General features: G+C 39.3%; 1 protein-coding gene across 1 annotated transcript in view; it reads left to right on the top strand.

Annotated features, from left to right (window-relative positions):
- The window catches only part of LOC124622752 (ras-specific guanine nucleotide-releasing factor 2-like), an 898,440-nt gene that overhangs the window by 478,902 nt on the left and 406,303 nt on the right, over positions 1–13,235 (top strand). Inside the window, exon 15 of the mRNA XM_047148541.1 lies at positions 5,465–5,907. Within this exon, the coding sequence (XP_047004497.1) occupies positions 5,465–5,907 (443 nt within the window). The remainder of the gene's footprint in view (positions 1–5,464; positions 5,908–13,235) is intronic.

Below are 13,235 nucleotides of genomic sequence, written 5' to 3'. Positions count from 1 at the left end.
TGCCTTTCATTGTTGTCTGATTCAGTATCGACGCTAATGCTCTCTTGATGAGATATGAGCCGATTGCTCGTTTTCATCCACTGTGCCCTTTCGTATTTCATTTCAGCGATTAATTTATTTGTTTATCAACGTAGTAAGTAGTACAAAGCTAATCCAGAATGTAAACTGCACTTAAATTCTGTTTTAACTGTTTAATAGTCAGTGTCCGCTGTCTGAACGTCAAATATCAGATTAATACACTGCGCCTGGTTGCGTTATTTTATAGGAATTTTATTATTTTAAGTGGGAAGTACTAGATAATGTTGAAGAAATCCAAAGCATATTGTTCGAAGAGCATAATATTATTCGAAATTTACCTGTACCAATAGGTGCAGCCAAAGCAGCATATGTGATGCTGTAATTACCTCATAGATAACGATATTTGTCTATTGTAGTTTTGTATTCCAATCAGAATTTTGAGAGCATCAAAGCCTCATTTCAGCGTGAGAGAGGGGTAAAATCAATAGATGATATTGAATTGAAAGCCTTCATCAGTCTCTTGTTTTTAATTGTTGTTAACAAAAGTAACAGATAAAGCCTGGAAGATCTGTGTAGAACTGATGGTGATGGCATTGAAAAATTACACCTCGCAAATGAACATAAAACGTTTCAAATTTATTCTGGAGAGCATTAGATTTGACAGTCGCGCTTTTCGTGATGAAAGGAGACAACTAGACAAGCTAACAGCTATTCGGGAAATATTTACTGTGTTTGTACGCAACTACCACAAATCTTACACCCTTGGAGAAAATGTTACAGTAGACAAGAAGCTGGAAGGATTCTGTGGAAGGTACAGTTTTCGCCAATATGTATCAATCAAAACAAACGAGTATGGATTCTTAAGTGTGGATTCTTAAGTATTTTACCTGTACAATTTGGAAATATACGCTGTGTTGCAACCAGAAGGATTTACCAACTGAGCAATAAACATTTTGATGTTGTTCTGTGACTGTGTAAACCTATATATCAGTCAGGTCGAAATGTGAAAGCGGACAACTGGTTTACTAGTAGTGGAATGATAAGAGAGCTATGAAGGGAGTATTTTTTTTATTGGCATGATGAAGAAAAACAAGCGTGGAGATTTCTCTAGGCTTTGCTATCAGTAAAAGAAGGGCTGCCCACATTTCCTTTTTTGGCTTCCACAAGACTGAACTCTAGTTTCCTCCGTACCTAAAAAGGGGAAGTGAGTGATCCAGGCATCACGTTTGCATGAAGATAATTCGATAGATGCTGACATTGTAGATAAACGGAAGCCATCCACCGTAAATTTTACAATAGCGTTAAGTGTGGTATTTTCACAGCGGATAAGCCGAATGCTTTGTACAACGCTGCAATGGTTATATTTTTGTAATGATCAGTACAGTTGGAATCTATGCACAAGTGATTGTGGCAACAGTAAGAATTGTATCAGAAGGAAAGGGTTCCTGAATCAGCTATGTTATACAATGTTGTTTTCATCGATAAATTCTGCAGAACTATTGAAATTTTGTACAGAGAACTCTAGAACTATGACTTATCTACCAAGAACTCTGAAAAAAAAAATATTTCTGAAAAAAAGGGCCCTAGCATTACAGTAGGAGCTCGTATGGGGTTCTTAATTAAGTTGCAATTACCTCTTAAACTATTACCTGCAAAAAAAAATTCTACTAGTAATTTCGATAGAACTCTTCGCGTGCTGTCCAGAACTGTCATCAGAAATGTTGTACGAATATATTTATTTTTTCCGTAGAGAAAGTGTGTCCCACATTAAATCAATTTATCACAAACTATTATCGCCATAGAAAAATGTTATTAGGATTTTCGATAGAGCTCTGGGGTTATGTTCAGAACTGTTGTACAAGTTTAATTTTTGCGAAAATTGACAAAAAATGTTTTCGATACGAAAATTTTTTCGAGTATTGTCGTTTTCTTCGCTAAATTCTGCAGAACTATTGAAATTTATTACAAAGAACTCTAGAACTATGGCATATCTATCAAGAACTCTGAAAAAAGTATACATTTCGGAAAAAAGGGTGCCAACTTCTCAGTAAGTGTAAAGATTTTCTCCTCAAATTGCAATTATCTCGTAAACTATTAGCTGCACAAAAAAATGTTACTTGGGTTTTCGATAGAACTCTTGGAGTTCTGTTCAGAACTGTGATCAGAACTGTTGTACTTATTTACATTTTGCGAAAATTGACGAAGAATGTTTTCGATACGAATTTTTTTTCGAGTATTGTTGTTTTCTTCGTTACATTTTGCAGAACTATTGAAAGTTTGTGCAAAGAACTCTAGAACTATGGCACATCTAACAAGAACTGTGAAAAAAATGTATATATCTCGAAAAAGGGGTGCTAACTTCACACGACTCAAGGTGGGAGTAGGAAGTGAACAGGATGGAGAGCTCTTTGAGGTGGCATGTTGCTCAAGTTCCTGCAGGGCAAGAGTTTCAATGTATGTTATGGGTTCCAGGAATTTGGGATTGCATAGCAGGTGAATTTTGCGGAAATAGATGAGGTACTGCAAGGAGGATTGGGCCTGGTTGATATGGTTTTCTGGGACTACGTTGGTGACAGCGAAGGATTGGCAGAATCTGAACAGGTGTAGGTCATTGTTGAAGGAGGCATGGCAGCTGGAGATGGGTAATTTCATGGTAAGACCATTTGGGGGGATTCCATGAGCCAAGCAACAATGCAGGAACAGTATGTGGGACTGGGATCTAGCTATGGTAAGAAAACTTTTCTGTATTGACACAGATGTAAAGAGTGAGTATCTATGGTGGTGGAAACATGCAAGTAATTATGTACATAGAATTACATCTGAAAAAATTTTGCAAAGAGACACCAAATACATGTGAAAATTCATGAAAAGGATGAAGTTGATAGAAAAGGGGGAAACAAGATGAAATCTGATGGAATTGATGATAGCAAAAGTTGAAAACCCACTAAAACTGGTGAGAAGTCACAAGGATCAAAATAAAGAATAAATAATAAAAAAAATTGTATATTACTGTGGGTAGCAGGTCTGAGGGTGGATAAGTGTGAAGAAGGGGGACGGCAAATGTGACTGGATGAGGTGGAATTAGTGTGAACTGGGACAGAATAGAGAAAGATTGGGGATGGGGAGGGGTTATAGGATGAGATACAAGATTTTGTGGCACCGGAAAGGTGCAGGATATAACACGCAAAATTATGGGAGATTGATGCAGGGAGAATGATTAATTTGAAAGGTTAGGATTAATTATATTGGCCAGAGTAATGTGGGACATAAAATGCTGCACCAACAATCAGCATGGTCTTGTAGCTTCTGTTGTGCGCATCTGAGATGTTTTATACAGTGTGGCTTGTAAGAAGAGCATGGAGTGCAGTGCAGAAGAGAAAGAAGGATGGACATTGAGTGTAGTTACACGAAAGAAAATAGTAACAAAGGGAAACAGCACAGTTTGTTCGCATGAATGGCTACAGACAAACTGTGGCCAAGAAACAAGTGGACCATCCTATTGCTGAATACATTGCCAAACATGACATCCTTCATTTCAATAGCGTCCTCACGGCCTGTGCATATGAATCCTTCCCACCAACACCAGCTTTTGTGAACTGCACAGGTGGGAACTCTCCCTGCAATATATCCAACATTCCCGTAACACTCTTGGCCTCAACCTTCATTAGTCATTGTCCTCACTCATCTAGCTCCTTCCCTGTTCCCATTCCGACACTACACAGCACTCATTTCAGCAATGCACCCAGTATTTTTATTTCTCTTCTTTTCTGCTGCCTCCCCCCCCCCCCCCCCCCCCCAACCCATCACTGCACTCTGTCTAATCTGCAGCACTTCCCTACTTCCCTGTCTGCTGCTTCCACCATACTATCCCTCCCACTTCCTGCCCCAGCCTCCTCATTACACCCCCCCCCCCCCCCCCCCCAGTTGCTGCTCCCATTGTGTACTGGTGCTGCTGCTTGCAGTGTTGTTTCAGCTGTCTGAGACTGCAATCATGTGTGTGAGTTGCATTTGCATGAGTTTGTGTGTTTTTGTGTGTGTGTGTGTGTGTGTGTGTGTGTGTATGTGTATGTGTGTGTCATCTATTGTTGACAAAGGTCTTAGTGGCCGAAAGCTTTATTTGTGACGGGCTTTTTGTTGTTCCTATCACGACTCAGTATCTTCTCTATATGGTGAGTAGCACCTTTCATTTTCATAATATTGTTACATTCCATCCTGGATTTTCCATTCTTTGATACTAAAGAAAAAAATATTGAAAGAAATCATATCTGTATTATAGTGTTAAAACCTGTATTTTTAGACAATTTTTACATAGTTATTTTGGGTCTGAAGATCACAAGGCAACTCATTTGTAGCAGCTCACCTATTGTTACAGGTTGTCTCTGGTGAAGTGGGCAAGGGGAGAACTGACACAGGAAGTGGGAGGGTAGGTAGTTGAAAGTATCTGACATCTGGGAAGGAGAGCATCAGATGAACCAGATAGTAAAGTGACGCCAGTTAGCTCGTTCAGGCCACATGGAGTGGGGGTTGTGTGTAGCACACATTAACATGCAGGAAAAAGTTAAGAGGGGAAACTAGAACAGAGAAAGAGGAAGACTATAAGTAGGAGGGTTTGAGTGCAGGATGAGTGAAGTTAGCATCATGGGGCAAATTTTTGCTTATCCTATGCATTACCAATTCAGTTAAGGTCTGTGAAAAGAATAACAGGGTGTGTTTTTTCCCTATATATACATATTATGTATTCTTGTTTTCTGGTAGGTTCTATATCTTTTGTGTGGACATGGGGCATGTGCTAGCAGAAATTGAGGGCAGGAAGGTATGATGATTGCAGGATAAGTTGCAAGGACAATCCCATCTATGTAATTCAGATAACTGGTTTTGGGGATAGCATCCAAATGGTACTGGTTGTGAAGCAGCAATTGAAATTGACCACCTTGTGCTCAACTCTGTATTCTGTCACATAGTCATCAACTCTGCTCTTGATCATAATTTGATGGTGACTATCAGTAGGGTATATAGCTGGTTGGTGGTCAAGTTCACATGAAATGCTGTGCAGAAAGTACAACAGAGCTGGTATACAGTGTAACTGCTTTTGCAGGTGGATAAACCTCTGATCAGATAGGATAAGTCTCTGAAGAGGCTGGAATAGGATGTTCTGTGTAGATGTACAAGACAGGTCTTACACATGGATCTTCCATAGGGATGTGATACAATCAGCAATGCTTTTGGAGTAGTTGAGGGGGCCAAAGATGGATTAGGATATTATGTGGATTGCGTGGGTGGCAGATTCCAACTAAAGTTGTCTTTATAGTCACCATTATGTAGATGGGATGGGTGGTGAAATCCCACTAACATTATCTAAGGTATAATTAAATTATTTGTCTATAGTTATATGTGTTTTTGTGGCATGGCATGACAATTAAGTTAATTTATGATTGATATTCCACAGACAACACAGTAGTCAGTGCACCTTCTTCACCAAGCAACCTGAGTACTGTGACACTAGTTGGCTCCAGTAATTCGGAGCCAAGTCCACAAGAGGTGGACAGTACTCAACAGGGAACTCAGGAGGAAGAATCTATCACCACACCACCTACAGAGATGGATACAGCTGCTATTGTAGATCCACAGGCTGGGAGTGGTGTTGTAGCAGACCCACCAACACCAACTCCTCCACCACCACAACCTGCACCACCTCCACAGACAGCAAGGAGAGAATCACAGTCAGAACAACAGAAACTGAAAGCTCAGTCAAAGCGCAAGGGCTCTTCCCAACAACAGCAGCAGGATCAATCCGATGAGTCTGGTAGCGAAGCTCCACCTATACCACAGGACCATAGAGCATCCACATGTTCATCCAGATCTGCTTCAATCACGACTGGTGTCATACAGGTGTGTTTCATTTGAGATTTGTTGATTAATTTGAAGCTCAGCTCTGTTCCCATTTCATAGATGATAAGTGCATTTGTTGTGTTACTTTATGCCAGAATTATTTCGTTTTTCTTTGTTTGGCATTAGCTAAAATTGTGCTTGCACTTTAATAGTTACTAATTATTTGCCTTTTTTAATATGGTTGATTTGGATATATGTAGATTACACTAAAATACAGTGAAAACCATTTAACAAAAAACTGAGGAGAATGAAATATTTTTTAAAGTTAAACAATGTATATGAAAAAAGAAAACTGTATATTGATCTCGTCAAATTTTACAGTAATTGTGTTCCCTGCTAAAATTTACTCTTGTACCTACATACTGTAGACTGAAAGATTATAAACAGCATATTATTATTTTCTGGGAAAAATCTATTCTTGTTTCTTGCAGTGTGTTACGGAATGCTTGATGATTAATTGGTTCATGTAACAGGATTAAGTAGACTTATGCAATATACCAATCCAAAAACGAACTTCTGTCACTCCAAAGTTAGGCAATATTCTTGTCACCAGCTGAAAATAATTCTTTGCTGTATAAAAATTCAGTTTGCCAAAATATTCCTCTGTAATCATGAAATTGTGCCCAGCACAACAATTAGAACCATCAATCTGAGTAAATAAGAAATACAAAAATAAAAATTGTACATTTAATCAATAAACAGACAACGAAATAGAGAGGAAAAAAGATCAAAGTTATGTACTAAACCCCCTGAAAAATATTGAGTTGTATGACTATACTGCATGATAGTGTGTCCAATACATATTATAAATCGCCGAATACACTCAAGTCACTATGTTCATAAACATTTTTTATTTATGAATGGTGGGCTCCATGTGAAGACAGTATTACTACTCAAGGGACATATTGGTTGAAAGCACCGATGATGGCTGTTAATCAGTTGAAATCGATTTGCAAAAGTGAATAAATAAAACATGATTTTGTGACTGGTTGCTGTATATCTGGTAATTTTTTATTTAACTACTTACAATAAACTGTTGAGCATCATCTCAAAATAGGCAATGATTATACTCTTTCCAATCAACAGTACATAGGAACTTTCAGGAGAGTGAAACACAGGTGTCTGAAAAACTAACCACATTCAAGACACTTTTACTGTTAATCGAATCAATCCTGTTCTTCTGCTTTATCATCATGATAGAACGGAAAAGAGTAAGACAGCCTGATTGTTGCTGTCAGTTGTCACCCCTTGTTGATGAAGCACCAGGAGACTAACAAGCAGCATGGCTTATGGCTTGGAGGCAGCAGAGAAACTGGTGTGTTGCATAGGATGCATCAGGGCATACCCGATGCAGGGGATCTGAGCTTGCTGCAGGATGAATGGGGGGTGTTACACAGTCACGTCGCTTGATGCGGAGAGTCAATATGTAGGTTGGCTGCCCAGTCTCACTCATTCACTCTGTGAGTGGGAAGGTGGCTGTTCCTTCAGCAGATTCCAATCAGGGAAATGGTACAATCCGTTTTCTAGTAATTGGGAGCTCCAGCATTAGGAGCATTATGGAGCCCCTTAGGGAAATAGGGTCCAAGGCCAGAAATAATGCCAATGTGCACGTGGTATGTCTGCCAGAGGCCCTTCCTGTGGCTGTAAAGCGTGCAGGGTGCAGTAGTCTGCAAGTTGTTGGTCATATCAGCATCAGTGAATCCTGCCACTTGATTTCTGAGGACATCCTCAGATTCTACGTGTGACTGGTAGAAGTGGTGAAGACTTCTGGTCTCATTTGCAAGGTGCCAGCAAAGATCACAATTTGCAGCATAGTACAAGGAATTGATTGGGGCTTTGGTTTGGAACCAATTGGGGGGTCTGAGCTGGAAGCTACACTAATTCTGTGGTGATCATGGCTGCACATTTCTGGATGTGTGTTATAGGGTGGAGAGTTGTAGGACTCCCCATGATAGATCTCAAATGAACTACAAAAAAGAAGCAGCTACTCAGATCGTGGAGTTCTTGTAGAGTGCACATGGACTTTTTTTAGACTAAGTGGTAGTTTTTGGTCCCACGATGAATGCTCACCAGTTGATATGCAGAAATCAAAATCATAAACAGTTTGACTGCCAAAATTTTAACAGTAAGTTGTTGAAGTATTCGTAACAAAATTCTTGAATATCCTGCCTCCCAGGAAATTTCTGCTGCTCAAATTATTCTTGGTATCAAGATGTGGCTGAAACCTGAAGTAGGTTCCAGAATACTGAGCAATTCATGGAACGTATATCTAAGACAGATTATATACTGTAGGAGGGGGAGTGTTCATTGCAGTTGATAAAAATATTGTTTTATGGATATAATAGAGGGAAACAATCCACATGGGAAAAATATATCTAAAAACAAAGATGATGTGACTTACCAAACGAAAGCGCTGGCAGGTCGATAGACACACAAACAAACACAAAGATACACACAAAATTCAAGCTTTCGCAACCAACGGTTGCTTCATCAGGAAAGAGGGAAGGAGAGGGAAAGACAAAAGGATGTGGGTTTTAAGGGAGAGAGTAAGGAGTCATTCCAATCCCGGGAGTGGAAAGACTTACCTTAGGGGGAAAAAAGGACAGGTATACACTCACACACACACCCATATCCAACCACACACACACACAGACACAAGCAGACATTTGTAAAGGCCTTTACAAATGTCTGCTTGTGTCTGTGTATGTGCGGTTGGATATGGGTGTGTCTGCAAGTGTATACCTGTCCTTTTTCCCCCCTAAGACTCCTTACCCTCTCCCTTAAAACCCACATCCTTTCGTCTTTCCCTCTCCTTCCCTCTTTCCTGATGAAGCAACCGTTGGTTGCGAAAGCTTGAATTTTGTGTGTATCTTTGTGTTTGTTTGTGTGTCTATCGACCTGCCAGCGCTTTCGTTTGGTAAGTCACATCATCTTTGTTTTTAGATATAAAATATTGTTTTAGTGTGACAATGAGCTTATCTGGATGCATATAACAGATCTAGGTGAAGTCAGGTTCATTGTTGGATGTTTTTACTGGGCACCGAATTCCACGAGGAAAGTTGTAGAGTCATTAAAGGAAATTCTACTCTCAGTAGGATGGAAATACACAGATAATGCAATATTAGTTTGAGGCAACTTTTACCTACTGTACCATAGACTGGGATGTCTATGGATTCACTGCAAGTTGTACGGAGAGACAATCAAGTGAATTACTTCTAAACATGTTTTCCAAAAACTGCCTTGAACAACTAGTTACCATGTTTTATGGACTATAATATGCTATGGACTGCAAAATGCACCATAATTTTTAAGAATTTCTTAAATAATGTTTTTACCATTTTTATAACTAGATTGCAAAACCAGACTTTAAAAAAATCTTAGTTTGTAAAATGGAACTGATTATTAAAATCCTTGAACTTTCTTCTTCTTCCTCCTCCTCCTCCTCCTCCTCCTCCTCCTCCTCCATCGTCATTGTCACCCTCTTTATACATAAGTGGTCTTCGCTGCCATTGAGAGACAATTACTAATGCTGCACTTCTTGAAAGATGTAACAATAGTGGCACACTTCTTGTAAGATCTAGCAATAATATTTTTTTATCTCTCTGTAGAACATGACTGTTTCATACACTGACACCCTTGTGTGATTTTAGATAATTTTAAAGATCTGTTTGGCATGAATTCATGTGGGCTTCATCCATCATCCATTTGTTCCATTCCTCATTCGTGTACACTTGGAACGGTTTATTTATCAAGACATCAACACTTTGCAATTGCGAAGTAAGACCTCCCGGAATAACAGCAAGCTCTGTGTTTTCCTGTCTCAGTTTCATTTTCACAGAATTTTTGAGACTACTAAACTGATCTTGCACAAGAAGAGAACTCTTGTTCAATATAGTGCCTTTCCTGCTCTCCCACACTCTGTTAATCCACAGTTTCATACCAATCTCATCCATACAACTGTTGTCATGTAAGTGTACAACAACACCTGACAGTACTGCAGAAGGTTATGGCATTGTTTTGTGCTTTAAAATGATCATTGTATTAAGTTTTGTACTGTCAGCACAACATGAAAGGATGACAGTATAGTGCATTTTTCATGTGCACTTTTTTTATATAATTACAGTTTTAGTACCTTTCATGGCAACAATTCTGTTACTTAGCACATCAAATGCCAGAGGAGTTTTGTCCATATTCACTGTTTGCTATAGTTCCACACTGTTCTTCTTGCAATGTTGAATAATAAAGCAATGGAAAGTTACTATTTTCTAGAATGAGATTTTCACTCTGCAGCAGAGTATGTGCTAATATGAAACTTCCTGGCAGATTAAAACTGTGTGCCAGACCAAGACTGGAACTCAGGACCTTTGCCTTTCGCGGGCAAGTGCTCTACCATCTGAGCTACCCAAGGTTATAAATACAAAATCAAATAGAGGTAATGCAGGAGTATTTTTAATAATTAATAAATAAATAGGAGTGCCGGTAAGCTACTACAAAGAAGCATAGTGAACTCATTATTGTGGCCAAGATAGACACGCAGCTCATGCCTGCTACAGTAGTACAAGTTTATATGCCAACTAGCTCTGCAGATGATGAAGAAATTGATGAAATGTATGATGAGATAAAAGAAATTATTCAGATAGTGAAGGGAGATGAAAATTTAATAGTCATGGGTGACTGGAATTCGAGAGTAGGAAAAGGGAGAGAAGGAAACAGTAGGTGAATACGGATTGGGGGTAAGAAATGAAAGAGGAAACCGTCTGGTAGAATTTTGCGCAGAGCATAACTTAATCATAGCTAACACTTGGTTCAATAATCATAACAGAAGGTTGTACATATGGAAGAATCCTGGAGATACTAGAAGGTATCAGATAGATTATATAATGGTAAGACAGAGATTTAGGAACCAGTTTTAAATTGTAAGACATTTCCAGGGGCAGATGTGGACTCTGACCACAATCTATTGGTTATGAACTGTAGATTAAAACTGAAGAAACTGCAAAAAGGTGGGAATTTAAGGAGATGGGACCTGGATAAACTGACTAAACCAGAGGTTGTACAGAGTTTCAGGGAGAACAATTGACAGGAATGGGGGAAAGAAATACAGTTGAAGAAGAATGGGTAGCTCTGAGGGATGAAGTAGTGAAGGCAGCACAGGATCAAGTAGGTAAAAAGACTTGGGCTAGTAGAAGTCCTTGGGTAACAGAAGAAATAGTGAATTTACTTGATGAAAGGAGAAAATAAATAAATGCAGTAAATGAAGCAGGCAAAAAGGAATACAAACGTCTCAAAAATGGGATCGACAGGAAGTGCAAAATGGCTAAGCAGGGATGGCCAGAGGACAAATGTAAGGATGTAGAGACTTATCTCACTAGGGGTAAGATAGATACTGCCTACAGGAAAATTAAAGAGACCTTTGGAGAAAGGAGAACCACTTGCATGAATATCAAGAGCTTTATTGGAAACCCAGTTTTAAGCAAAGAAAGGTAATCAGAAAGGTGGAAGGAGTATATAGAGGGTCTATATAAGGGCGATGTACTTGAGGAGAATATTATGGAAATGGAAGAGGATATAGATGAAGATGAAATGGGAGATACAAAACTGCGTGAAGAGTTTGACAGAGCCCTAAAGACCTAAGTCAGGAATAGACAACATTCCATTAGAACTATTGACGACCTTGGGAGATCCATTCCTGACAAAACTCTACAATCTGGGAGCAAGATGTATGAGACAGGTGAAAAACCCTCAGACTTCAAGCAGAATATAATAATTCCAAACCCAAAGGAAGCAGGTGCTGACAGATGTGAAAATTATCAAACTATCAGTTTAGTAAGTCACAGCTGCAAAATACGTGAATTCTTTACAGATGAATGAAAAACTGCTGTAAACCGACCTCAGGGAAGATCAGTTTGGATTCCGCAGAAATGTTGGAACGTGTGAGGCAATACTGACCTGACGACTTATCTTAGAAGAAAGATTAAGGAAAGGCAAAACTACGTTTCTAGCATTTGTAGACTTAGCGAAAGCTTTTGAAAATGTTGACTGGCATACTCTTTTTCAAATTCTAAAGGTGGCAGGGGTAAAATACAGAGAGCGAAAGGCTATTTAAAATTTGTACAGAAATCAGATGGCAGTTATAAGAGTCGAGGGGCATGAAAGGGAAGCAGTGGTTCGGAAGGGAGTGAGACAGGGTTGTAGCCTCTCCTCAATGTTATTCAATCTGTATTCTGTATATTGAGCAAATAAATAAATAAATTGGAGTAGATATTAAAATCCATGGAGAAGAAATAAAAACTTTGAGGTTCGCTGATGACATTGTAATTCTGTCAGAGACAGCAAAGGGCTTGGAAGAGCAGTTGAACGGAATGGATGGTGTCTTGAAAGGAGGATATAAGATGAACATCAACAAAAGCAAAACGAGGATAATGGAATGTAGTTGAGTTAACTCGGGTGATGCTGAGGGAATTAGATTAGGGAATGAGACACTTAAAGTAGTAAAGGAGTTTTGCTATTTGGGGAGCAAAATAACTGATGATGGTTGAAGTAGAGAGGATATGAAATGTAGACTGGCAATGGCAAGGAAAGTGTTTCTGAAGAATAGAAATTTGTTAACATCGAGTATAGATTTGAGTGTCAGGAAGTCGTTTCTGAAAGTATTTGTATGGATGTAGCAATGTATGGAAGTGAAACATGGATGATAAATAGTTTGGGCAAGAAGAGAATAGACACTTTCAAAATGTGGTGCTACCGAAGAATGCTGAAGATTAGATGGTTAGATCACATAACTAATGAGGAGGTATTGAATAGAATTGGGGAGGAGAGGAGTTTGTGGCACAACTTGACAAGAAGAAGGGACCGGTTGGTAGGACATTGAAGGGCAGCGTGGAGGGTAAAAATCGTAGAGGGAGACCAAGAGATGAATACACTAAGCAGATTCAGAAGGATGTAGGCTGCAGTAGGTACTGGGAGATGAAGAAGCTTGCACAGGATAGAGTAGCATGGAGAGCTGCATCAAACCAGTCTCAGGACTGAAAACCACAACAACATGGCAGCTAGATTTAAATATAGAGAAGTGTAAGTTAATGCAGATGATTAGGAAAAACAACCCTGTAATGTTTGTTCGCAGCATTATTTGGGTGCACCTTGTCACAAAAAAATGGTTCAAATGGCTCTGAGCACTATGGGACTCAACTGCTGTGGTCATTAGTCCCCTAGAACTTAGAACTACTTAAACCTAACTAACCTAAGGACATCACACACATCCATGCCCGAGGCAGGATTCGAACCTGCGACCATAGCAGTCGCACGGTTCCGAACTGTGCGCCTAGAAC

Source organism: Schistocerca americana, chromosome 7 (genome assembly GCF_021461395.2).
Source record: "Schistocerca americana isolate TAMUIC-IGC-003095 chromosome 7, iqSchAmer2.1, whole genome shotgun sequence".
NCBI classification, from domain to species: Eukaryota; Metazoa; Arthropoda; class Insecta; order Orthoptera; family Acrididae; genus Schistocerca; species Schistocerca americana.
Note: the sequence above shows the minus strand (reverse complement) of the source record. Positions and strands in the feature narration are given on the sequence as shown.